At 43.4% G+C, this 12,462-nt stretch overlaps 2 protein-coding genes across 2 annotated transcripts in view; both read right to left on the bottom strand.

The window, feature by feature from the left end:
* Window positions 1-745: 745 nt before the first annotated feature.
* On the bottom strand, window positions 746-2,916 carry cth1 (cysteine three histidine 1). The gene is made up of 2 exons (XM_030075570.1): window positions 2,722-2,916; window positions 746-2,144 (listed from the first exon to the last, which is right to left on the bottom strand). The coding sequence occupies exons 1-2, from the start codon at window positions 2,728-2,730 to the stop codon at window positions 1,176-1,178; spliced, it is 978 nt and encodes a 325-aa protein (XP_029931430.1). The 5' UTR covers window positions 2,731-2,916; the 3' UTR covers window positions 746-1,175.
* A 1,014-nt stretch (window positions 2,917-3,930) lies between these two features.
* The window catches only part of mta2 (metastasis associated 1 family, member 2), a 39,542-nt gene continuing 31,010 nt past the window's right edge, over window positions 3,931-12,462 (bottom strand). Inside the window, exons 10-18 of the mRNA XM_030075640.1 lie at window positions 11,945-12,019; window positions 11,769-11,827; window positions 11,570-11,670; window positions 10,470-10,609; window positions 9,448-9,676; window positions 9,202-9,291; window positions 8,934-9,052; window positions 7,547-7,689; window positions 3,931-6,769 (exon numbers count right to left, since the gene is read on the bottom strand). Of these exons, the coding sequence (XP_029931500.1) occupies window positions 6,616-6,769; window positions 7,547-7,689; window positions 8,934-9,052; window positions 9,202-9,291; window positions 9,448-9,676; window positions 10,470-10,609; window positions 11,570-11,670; window positions 11,769-11,827; window positions 11,945-12,019 (1,110 nt within the window). The 3' untranslated portion in view covers window positions 3,931-6,615. The remainder of the gene's footprint in view (window positions 6,770-7,546; window positions 7,690-8,933; window positions 9,053-9,201; window positions 9,292-9,447; window positions 9,677-10,469; window positions 10,610-11,569; window positions 11,671-11,768; window positions 11,828-11,944; window positions 12,020-12,462) is intronic.

The raw sequence follows: 12,462 nt of genomic DNA, 5'->3' as shown, positions 1-12,462 counted from the left end.
CAGGTGAGCCTGGAATAGTGACCCGAACAGAAAACGGATGACTAAACTAACTGGAAACTGAAGAAATAAACTAACATAAGCAACTGAGTGAAAAAAGCAAAATGCACACAGATGATTGGATGATGAGCAGGTGTGGCAGGTGGAAGCTGGCTGGGGAGGGAAGAAGGCAGAGGAACATAAGTGGACTATACTGATGGAAGGAGCAATTATGTGGAAATTGAAGAACTTTAATCACTTCAGATGGGCATAATCTGAGAAGTTATTGGCTGGTCAAGAAACAATTTCAGCTGTATTTTTTGAAATCACACAGGTAACAGCATTCCACTGTCATTACTGATAGTGCTTTTTCAGAGTTGACAGGGAGTGCTACAGGGCCTCCTTTGCATAATTGGCACTATGAGGCTTCTGTTCATTTTAATATCATATAAGTATGTAAAATGTTACAAGTGACCCTTGAGCTTTTCTACTGGACTATTAGGTCAGCTTGTGTAGTATCCAAGTCGGCCGTCATCTTCAATTTAGTCATTATGTACTTGCAAGGTCCTGTGAGGCATTTTGGTCAAGATTAGAGAAATATTGCTCCCTGCATTTAACTTTAACTGAGATTTTGGTGCTCTACTACCCTTACAGCACTAAATTAAATGCTCAAGACAATTTTTGGTCACTTTCAAAGTTTGCATTCAAATGCACAGGAGGGGGAAGTGTGCAGTACAATTTGCATTTGAACAGACCACTGTGTGAGAAGTACAGGTTTAAAAATGTTAAGTTTTATTCATCATTCTGATGCCAGACATTAGAATAACTCAGATCTTAAATACCGATATGTACAATAGTTAGGGTAAGTCAAAAAGTTCTAATTAGGCATTGCGACAACATGTCTAGAACAAATTTAGTCACCCGGTCAGACTGTCTGGTCTACAGAGACATTAGAATAACACTTAAATACATATGTACAACAGTTAAAAAAAAAAAAAATTAAAATGACTCATTGCTGCACTGAGACAACTTGTCCAGAACAAATAGTGAAGTCATGGTCAGACTGCCTGCAAGTTAATATGGACAGGCCAGCTAACCTTCAAGGGGGAAAAAAAGGTGCTATGTCTTAGGGGAAAAATATAAAACTATATACAGCACATAATTCAGTCGTGGCCAGTGCCAACAGGGGCTGCTCCCGGCTACAGCGCCCGATTGTCCCAGATGTCCTGGGCGCTGGCCGCCATGGCCTTACGGCTCTCCAGCTGCTGGAGGTGGAGGGCCAGCGGCAGCAGCACCTCGCTCAGGTGCTGGCTGGAGAAGGTGAACGCGTTGTGGGCCATGGTGGCCTCCACAGGCGGGGTGGTGAGCGGGGAGGCCAAGGCGGACGGCGGAGGAGAGGAAGAGCCTGAGGACGAGGTGGACGAGAAGGGCGAGACCGGGGAGAGCGCCTCCGAACCCGGGGACAACAGAGGGGAGAGGGCCCCACCCTGACCCGGGTTGCTATCGATGTTTTTCATCTTGTTTGGGAGGCCGTGCTGGAAGCGGCAGCGCGTGCCGTACAGGCAGAACCCGAAGGAGCTGAAGGTCCGGCACAGAGCTCCGCGTGGCTTCCATTCTTTGGCTTGGAGCTCGGAGCCAGGAGCGGGTCGAGCTGCCTTCTCGCTGCCGTCGGGGGCCTCCTCGGCGCCACTTCCACCCTCCACGTGCAGGAAGTTACAGTGGGTGCCGAATGGACACACCCCGAAGGAGAGAAAGGTGCGGCAGGGGACGTTCCTCCGGCGGCGGTGGCGCGGCCGCTGCTCCGCGGGGCTGTGGACGAACAGGCAGCGCAGGCCGTAGGGGCAGTAGCCGACCGTGTGGTAGCTGCGACACAGCTCCGTCTTGTACTTGGGGTGGCGGGAGGGCACGTGGAGCTCCTGCAGGCCGTGCGCGAACTGACAGCGCTCGGCGTACTTGCAGAAGCCCGTGGCGGCGTAGCTGGTGCACAGCTCCGTCTTGTAGCGGGTGGAGAAGACCCAGGGGATGAGGGGCGGCGAGGAGAGCTCGGCCAGGGGCAGCAGGGCTTCAGCCAGCGACAAGCCGCCTTCTCCCTCCCCCTCACCGGACAGCAGGTTGTCCACCATCTCTTCTTCGTGGTAGGGTGGCAGGAACAAGTCATCGCTGCTGGTCTGGAGAGAAGTTTTAGAGAAGTTAATGATGCAAGTTCCACCTTTGGCTTTCTGAGACTTTGGTTTGTTTTATATCTTGTCTAGGTGTCATACTTGTCAAATGCAGAGCAGTGAGACTGATACAATCACTCGTGCATTTGTGTAGTAGCAGTGTCTTATGAATTAGGTCCAACATTTTAAAACCCTAAAAAATCCAATTGATTCCTTTCAAAAACATGCTGGAGAAAAAACGATTGCCAAGTTAGCAAAGACCCAAAAGTTAAGTTAGTAAAACGCTGCAAGAATATTACCCAAAAAATAGTATAAAAGACTGATACTTCCCACAATTTAACTAGGCTACTCCCTAAGGATATCCGTGCGCTCCCGGAGCACACTTTGAGAGCAGATGTTTGGTGTAACATGCTGACACCGCCACTAAAGGTCAGTGGCCACCTCATGCTGGAAACAAGTGGTTCCGAGGTGCTTTGCAACTATGTGAGGATATCACTTGTAGGCTAAAAGTTCTGAGAGTCTACAGTTTACAGCAAAATCTCCCCGTAGGAATGGCTTTAGACTACTTGCAAACTACTTCACTCACCTCAAACATGGTTGTAAACAGATGGAGAGTTGCCTTTGCTGAATTGAGGTCAACGCTGGCGGGGGGAAAAAATTAAAAATGCTGAAATGACGAAAAACTGAATCTAAGTAAAAACCCAAGTGTGTTGGATGACCGGCACGGACCCTAACAAGCCTGCTTTGTTAACGAGTCTCCAGCAACTAGCACCTCTCACCTGCTGGTCTTTTAACCTGCTCCCCGGCCTCTCTCCCGCCTTCCATTTCAAATAAGAGTCAGCTGTGCTGCGGCTCAACGTCTGACGGACGTCCCGACAGGCCAATCACGTCCAAGGTAGGCGGAGTTATGCTTAAAACAGACCAATAGAATCCAATTAAGGCGGTGCCTGTGAGATGGCCAAACCAATCACCATCCGTATCAACGTGGGAACCTCGGCGTCGGAGAACAAGTCACCCCCTTATCAAATTAGGCTCCAATTATCACCACGGGCCTTTAGACATCACAAAAGCTGTTGGCGACAAAGAGGTGCAATTACCAATATTAGTCGCTGAATGCCATCAATTATTAGATGCATGTCAAACTATTCACAAGCTTGAATGGCTTGATGAATTAAGCTTATTTGTTATTTAGTTACTTATTATTTTATTATATGGCTTTAAATACATTCCTAAATAATTGTACTCATATCTGTTGCTAGAGCTAATAGGCTCGACAAGGGTACAATTAATTTAAAATGATCTGATAGCGTATGAATTGACTCCATATAAATACTGATTGTGGATGCTTTGCTGGTGGATCTTTTTGTTTGTTTTTTAAACACAGCTTCTCAGTACATTTCTGAGGAGTTAATGCTCATTCTTTGCTTTCCATTAGAATGATAAAAATCTTAAGTGTCAAATTTACAATACCCAGCTGACAGCCATGATTATCTCAGGGAGCATGGGTGCAATCAACATCCTCCAGTCTTTCTCTGTGGAGTGCCTCTACATAAACTGAGCCGTGGAAACTCACACCTCAGGGCTGTTTTCAACAAACCATGTAATTAAATGTCGTCTGTTAAAGTAGGAAAAGGGCTGCAAATTAATAAATGTAACTGTTAGGTGACATAATAGATGTGATTTAGGATGAGGAGAATCTTTGGGGTAATTCCTACTTAATTAAATAATATTTTTCTGGAGTCTCCCTGCTGCTCCCCAGATCGTGCCCCCCAAAAATACAGAAAGACACCGTATGTGACCACAAAGAAAAAAAAAATCTTTATTTCTTTTCTTATCAAGATACATTAAAGGATACAGACATTGGAATAAAAAACACTTGAGAAAAAAAGTTTTTAATTGTAGCATGTTTGTCTCTCCAACATACAAAATTCAAATCCCTCTCCTCCTGAATGTTGCCCATGGTTCAAATCACCAGCCCACCCCGACCCTATGATGGAGAGTAACGTTGCACAAGTACAGTATTTTAACCCTCTCCATAATAATGGAGGAGGAATTACACGATTCAGATTTTATGTAAAAAAACAAAACAAAAAAACAAAACACAGATGTTTCCAATATGCCAGTTTTTCCACTTTTTTTTTTTTTTAAACTCAGATTAGTATTTGCTACGAATTTAACACTTTGATTTCTTTTTTTTCCTTTTTATAGAAACATTACAAAAGCCCACATTGGGACCAAACTTGCTTATAAATCCAATGTAACCCCTTACAGGCTGAGGGATACAGAGGAACTATAATTATCCAATTAACCACTGATTTTATGCACTCACCCTTTCATAACAATTCAAAGGGGGAAAACAAAGAATCAAAGCAAATGAACCCACAAGTTGAGACATAGCTGGAGATTCCTTTCGCATCATCATCATACTCATCATCACAATCAAAAAAACAGGACTTCTGCACCTACGTCAGACATTACATATTGCTGTTTTATTAACAGAAATCTGTCAATCGACCAGTAACATCGTTTTCACCAGTTTCATTCAAACCAACAGCCAAACAGTACATTGTCATAAATGCTGTGGCCTTAAGGGACAATCTAGCATTACCTTACAGGTAAGGGTGCCACACAGAATGGAGTTTTACACTTATACATTATGGCTTGATTTGGATTTCGGCAGCGTCTCTCACAAAGTAGTACCTCAAAGCCAAATGTATTCACTCTGCATGTCAAGTCACACGCTGGAACTCATGCATATTAGATCCGTGGTAACCACACAATCATTTCAATTTCCTCAACACGTGATGATCCTTCCTGCCCTGTGAACCTGGAGACCCTGTTTCGGCAACTCTTCCCTTTGATTCAAGGCCGTGGTACTTGACTTAAGGACAAACTACCCGTCTGAATGCTCGGGGTGAGACCGACAGAGCAGGAGCCAGAGCGCTTCTTTCTCTCCGCAACGGGCGAAAAATGGCTATAAAAAGTGTGGCAATCAAGTGACGGGAGACAAGAGACGAGACTGCTTGATTGCGACGACAATTGACTTAGTAAACAGAGTTAGACAAACACTTCAGTGACACCTGGGGGGAAGTGGTGTGGTGGGAGGGAGGGGGAGTTTGTTGAGGGTTGTGGAGAAGGCGCAGATGGGCGGGTGGGTGGGGGTTCGTAATTATTTCCTTGTTATCGAAGCCTCTCCTGTTGTTTTTGTCAGGCTCGAGCTTGGGTGGGGATGCAGAGAGGGGCGCAGGAGAGACAGGGAAAGCCGACAAGTTGCAAAAAGGTAGAAAGTAAGGAGACTCATGGACTGAACACACTGTCTGTTCACACTGCGAGCAAGTTGGTGGAACTCCATTCACTTCCTTTAGGCCTGAGCAACCGGGGCAACCTGACCAATATATGGAAAGTAAATAAAACTTGTTGGCTAGCTGAACTTTTCACACTCAAATCTTCCCACTTGTCTACAGGTTTTTTTTTCTTTAGACTACAAGAACTAACATAGAAAAATGATGCTGGGAAAATGCTTGCATCCATTGTTGGGGTTTATACATGTTTATTTGTCACAAAACCTACCTAATCGGTGTTTGCTAGCTACTTATGCTAAATCAACAAAACAATGTGACATTATGGAACGTAATACCGAAGTATATCTGCTTGTTTAAGACTTTGTAACTGCAGAACAAAAAGACCTACTGCGCAAGTTGCTCGCAGTGTGAACACACACTCGCAAACACACTCATAGTAAGTGACACCCAGTAAGAACAACTTCATAACGGAGCATGGGACGTCTTCATCAAAATAGACCTTTTCCAATAAACAAATATGCCAAAAATAAACGCAGCGCCTGCTACAGCTCTCCCATTTCTATCCCCCTACCTCCACTATACACACACACACACACACTCTCACATACTCACTCACGCACTCACACACACTCAACAAATAGGTGTCACCCCTTGAATGATGCAAAATATTTACACAAACGAAGAGACCTGGAGTAAAAATAAAGTGTGCTTTATCATCGTCATTTTAGGATGAGGAACATCTTGATTTAAGTTACACATTTAAAAATAGTCGCCGTTAAAAAGGGGAGCAAAATAATTCAGGATCTGGTATAAAATATGACGCCGCCCAAAGTGTTGTGTGAGTGGGTGTTGATGTCCATGAGTGTTTGCATGTTCATTTAATGTGATGTGAATGTACATTTATCTAAGTGCTTGTGTGTGTGTGTGTGTGTGTGTGTGTGTGTGTGTGTGTGTGTGTGTGTGTGTGTGTGCGTGTGTGTGTGTGTATGTTGGACACGTCACCTTTTGGGGAGTAACACAAGACTTTAAAAAATTACACTGAAAAGAGAGAAAGAGAGAAAAAAAAAGACTACTGGTATGGCGTGCTGCGCTGTCTGGTAAGTGATGGCCTGAGCACAGACCTCCCCCGCCTCCATGTCCTGTTACAAGACCCCCCCTGCTGCCTGTGGGTGCCCCCATCAGTCCTCCAGGACAATGGGCTCACTGGTGCTGGAAGGCAGCAGGGGCATGGCCAGCGTGCGGGGGGGCGGTGGCAGCTTGATCCGGACCAGGAGGTGAGGTTTCCTGGCCGCCCGCCGCATCTCTGACTGGGTCAGATGTTTCCTCAGAGCCCTGGGTAGAGAGAGAGAAGCGAGTGAGACATCATGGATACCACGCTCTGCACTGTCAGTCTGTCAGCTACAGTGCTAGAGGCCAAAGTTAACACTAGACAAGCACCCAGCAGTGCTGTATTTTATCTTTGCTGTGCTCGTGACACACGACACACAGCGTGCTAACTTTTCCTCCATCACAGGTATTATTGTGTTCCTGGCTGCTTGACCGGGCAAAGTTGCCAGATAATCACTGCTCCAGGGCCCCGTTGCTCATACGTGGATAACTCAGTTAACTAGATAAATTGGCTGACAATTTGATATAATCCTGCAATTTCCTGTTCCTTCAAGCAAGCTGGAAATTTAGCACATGTTACCAGGGCAACAGCTCTCTATGATCAAACCTGCAAAGTGGCAGGTTTAGTCAGTCTGCATTATGAGCAGGTCTTTTAGGGCTTATCTATCCGTGAACCCATTTGCAGACATGACTGCACCTTTCCTTTGAAAGAAGGTCAAACCAGACTTTTTCCAAGAGAATGCCAAGATGGTGTTTGAAATATGAAGGATTGGTTGAAACAATGAAAGGGGAGTTGACAGTTGTGTTTGAATTAATTTGAACAAACATCTGAATGAGTTCAAACTGGATTTTTTTTTTTTTTAAGTGACAGCTATATTCAACACATATACTGTTTGATAACATAACATTTGGCCTGTGTTCTAGGTGCTGATGCTGAAATTCCATAGCTTTATCATTTGGATAACAATGACAGCATTAGATTAAACCATGACTATAAGGTACCTGGTGTCTTTCGTGGCCACAAACACCACAGGGTTGGGTGCATCTCCCTGGTTGACTTTCTGCCGCTTGATGACAGACTGAGAGGTGGTCCTCAAGCCTGATGAAAATGGTCTCCCATTGGCTGAGAACAGCCCCGGAGCAGCCTACAAACCAACAAGAAAAAAGGGGATCAGTGGTGAGACAGGTGAGATCATCAAGGCACTTAAAGGTTCAGTGTAACCTCCTGGTCCAACTACTGTCATACTGCCTCACTTAGACATAAACAGCAAGCTCACACTAAATCATACTGTGTGTTGTGGTAGTTTCTAAGTGTTGGACCATTGGACACAACCTCTGCTTAACAGTGAAATCTGCTGTAGCAGAATCCCTGCTTTTAATTAGCAGCACAAACTTTGTTTGAGAGAGCATTTTATTTACAAAAAAGACAATATATTGCAGCTTAGTTAACATGCAGAACATAAGAAATGATATTTCTATCTGTCAAGGATGGCTGAGTTGGAGAGAGAATCCAATATGATGTTCATATGTTGTATTCCAAATGTAGCTTTGGGATACAATAAGTAACAGGGTCTGTAGCTGTGACCAGCAGCTAGTATAAAATACTGTCAGTTAAAAACAAAACAAAACAAAAACAGGTGCCATTGCACAAAACAGCTATAAAGACACCTCCAAGAATATGCGTTCATTTGACTCTCTAAAATATAATATTTTTACTACTGTGCATTGCCAGACATTGTTTCAGGAGATCCACATTTCAATGAACTTCAATGAATGAAAACTGGAACAATTTTGGAAACAAATGTTTTTCCTCTGGTTATGCAACCATTCAACATCACATTAGCCCAACACTAGCGGAAAAATCTTCTGATATTACCATCATTCTACCATCATTTTGCAATCATGGATTTCACCTCAACTCATAATTCTGTCTTCATTATAAATATCGGGCCATAGTAAAATACAACTAACTGTGTAGTTACTGGTAAATATTTGGAATCAAATGTAGTCATCATTTTATAGTATTTACTGCCATATATTCTACCGTTTCACACTGCCAGCACTGCCCCCGATGGCCAAGACTGTATGAATGCCTGTCAAAACTGACTACACACACTGAATTTCCCCTCTGTATGTTTGTGTGTGAATGTATGTGAGAGCTGGCGTGAGTGTGTGTGTGTGTGTGTGTGTGTGTGTAGCCTGCTGTTGGCAAATATCAAGCAGTAAGCTTGATGGTTAGAATAGGAGTTCCTGCCCCCTGCCTGATCTGAGTTTGCCCTCCAAACTCCCTGGCCTTCTCAAAGCGCCAGGCTGATCCCAGCTCATCATGAATAAAATGCTTGTTTAATGATAAAGCAGTGCAGTGAACAGGTGTGTGGGGAATACTGACGCTGTCAAAGGGCCTCTTCCCCAGCATGCTTGAGCCCCCACGAGGCTGAGTCGCCTGGTTACGGTTGATGGGTGTCGGGGCTCCACGTTGAGCCTTCAGCTTCAGAGGAGCTGAAATGGCTGGGGAGAGGAAGCAACCAACAATTTTCAGTTTCCAGTGACATTTAAGAATGCATTTAAAAACCAAACCCATTAATCTGTAATTCACAGAAACACAGAGAGGAATGATTGGTTTCATTTAAACATGAAGTCTTTTGGTGCGTTCTTACCTAAATCCTTCACAATGGTGGCCAGTGACTGCCGAGGCACTGTCCTGTTCTTTATAGGAGTCTTTGTGGCTTTAGGCAGCCTGATCATACCTGGAATAGAGTATCACATGTCACACATACTTTTGAACAAACAGTAGAATGCAATATTTATTACTTAAGTTATTCCCATATACTGGTTTGCCACTGAAGTGACTGATGCTAGATTGTTATCCAGAAAACAGAGGCATTCAAGATGTCTGGACGTACACTCAGCCTTGACAGCATTGGCGTTGATGGAGGCGTAGGGCCGTCGTGCGGCACGACGCGGCTGGAGGATGTCCTCACACACTCGCCGGGCAATGCGGGTCAACTTGGTGGTCTGCAGGATGAATGTCTGGCGGTTCTTTGCTAGCAGCTTGGCTCGGCCCTCATTGCGGGTGAACGGCGAGAGGCCTTGGGCCTCCTGGCGTGTCATGTGACCACGAGGGCCCGACTCCTGGACAGACAAGAGAGGAGGGACACCAGTTGATGTAATGCACCTTCTGGTGGCCGTGGTGGAGCTACCTAGCTCTCGATGACATCATTAGATAACAGCTGTTTGCATTTCTAAACTTAGATCGCTTGCTCTCTCAACTGTATGGAGGACATTTCTGTGCCGTTTCCGATGACGTCGTGATCAAATCAGCACTTAACAATTCGTCTGGAGCCATTTCCATTTACACATTTAATAGTGTGATCTGATCACAATTTAAATGACGCTTCTTACTAAGACTTCCTATATACAATGCTAATTCATGTATACAGCTTGCATAAATAACAAAATTCCATTTCAACACTATTATTACAACCTTTAACACTGCTGATCTCTCTGTGAGTAAAGAAATACTAAATGTTACATAAACAGTGTTTTTTGCTTGTTTTGGTCATTTAGCTGTGCCATACATCAATCACACTAAGGCATCATTATTTTAATGTCTTTCTCCCATACATTTATTGGTTAACTCTTTGTGGCCTCAATCAGGGACTGAGCTTTTGGCACAATAAAGAGGTTACTTTTTACATTCATGCAAAAACACAGAGCTGATAATACAGATGAATGAGGCTACGAAGCAACTGAAGGAGAAAAGGTTGTCAACATTTGCCCATTTGATCAGGAAATTTTGCTGAAAAAATTAAAGATCTCATATGATGGTTGTATAAAATCAGCTGTAAATCAAAAAACTCATCTTGGTCACAACTGCTCTAACAAATCACATAGAACTGTGATAACCAAGGGAAATCAGACATACAGAGCCAGTTCTGGCGGCACCCTCTAGCTGTGTGGGGGTTTTCAGGCCTCCATATTTCTTCCAGTAGATCCAGCAGGAGGCGCACAGTCTGCACTGCATGTTGGGAGGCCCCCAGGCATACCACTGAGGTGACTGAGCCGCTGGTGAGCAGAAAGGAGTTAGTGTCAGAGAGGGCATCAAATCACATACTGTTCTGTACATTGAAACCTCTCATATTCTATGTTTTTCACAATTAAAAAAAGCCAGAATCCTAGGGGAAACACTGTATACCCTTTATGTGTAGTGATGACTGGAGAATAATTTGAGGATAATTTATTTAGAATCAACTACAGTCCACAAGTGACACAGCAGGTATTCACTGTGCAGTAAAATGCAGCAGAGCAATCCCATTAAGATGTATTCAAAAAGCTGGGAACAACCTTATTTTCAGATCTAACACGGGCACAATTCCTTTCTTAAAACTTACTTTTATCACAGAGCCTTTCTTGATTTTGCTTGCCTTTTAATTTTCTTTTAACTGTCTTTTACTGGTTTATGTACTCCAAATTGTTTTTTAAAACCTGGTGAGTTTATGTTTTATTTATTTTTTTGCTGCCTCTGAGGAGCAGTTTGTAACATTGATTTTGAAAAGTGCTCTATAAATAAAGATGATGATCATCATTATACTTCATATTATTATTATTATCATTATTACTGTTGTGCGGCCTGCTAGCAGCTAGTCAGGGAATCCTTGACTTGGGCAGATGTGCACATGCACCATTTTTATTGGCTTGATACGAGTACTCAGTACTTTAAATCAGGTAGAATGGCTGATCTGAGTGCAACGCAATTAGAAGACATTAATATAGCCTACAATTAAAAAATTACAAGAGCTTTGTATTGATTTATACTGCACAGGCCTGGATGTCTGATGTCATCACACTCCACACAAATGAGAAACAAATTCTGGTGTCATTTTTTTTTTTTCTATCAGACATTCTCCATCTGCAGCAAACTGTATGAATTCAATGTACACAAAACAGGAGGAGTGCTGTACTTGACCTCAAAAATGAAGAAGAGACCCTGTATGCTTGTACACTTGCCTCAATGCATGTACTTACTATGGCAGCTCTCACAGCTGAGGCCTTTCTGGAAGCCCGCTGCCCCATTCATACCAGGCTTGCTACCTGGTGCCATGATCTGATTAGGGTTGGGTTTGGTGCTGCAAAAGGGCAAGGGGGTGTAGAGAACAGTGTGTTATTATAACAGAAACACTCTCACAGAAAAGTAATTCATCTTGCAGTACACAATAATACTCACTAGGTGGGGATGTACACTTGCTTGAGCTTGCTGTCTGCTTCTGCTGCTTTTAGTCGTTTCTGAGAAATACAATGTTGAATGGACAAGTTGGCTTTTGAGGAACTTAATAGGAATGAGTGAGTCAGAACCAAAGCTTAGTGTGTTGTTGTGAATTCTGCTGCTTTCTGTGTTTTTACCTGCTGGATGTAGCGGTCGGTAGTCTTCCACATGTAGTAGAACTGCACCACACTGGCTAGAGACTTCCAGGGTAACTGGATTAGAGACAACATTTTCATGAAGCAGAATTTCACACAGCTTGCATGACACATGTAAATATATTGAATGATTGGACTAATAACATACTTCTAGATAAAAAAATGTAGTTTAGCTAATCCCTTTGCACATTGCAAAAAAAGAACATTGTGGACTTCACAGAGCAGTTTTACTGATTGTTGATGACAGGACAGGTTGAGCCTTGAAGTGTTTCCTCAAATGCATCTTAGTGCTTATCACAGTTATCTATGGAGTAATGTTGACTTTTCCATGAATCATTTGTTTGTTCACCTAAAATATGATGAATATAATGAAGTTTGGTTGATTCCGTGTGTAAATGTGTTATGATCTTGGGGTAAATGTTATTTCAGAGAAACTACTACCCTGCTATCCCGAAAATCTGATGGAAACACTGAATAGTTGGAGTTTTCTGGAGGTGTTC

The sequence above is a fragment of the Myripristis murdjan genome, chromosome 18 (assembly GCF_902150065.1).
Source record: "Myripristis murdjan chromosome 18, fMyrMur1.1, whole genome shotgun sequence".
Lineage (NCBI taxonomy): Eukaryota > Metazoa > Chordata > Actinopteri > Holocentriformes > Holocentridae > Myripristis > Myripristis murdjan.
Note: the sequence above shows the minus strand (reverse complement) of the source record. Positions and strands in the feature narration are given on the sequence as shown.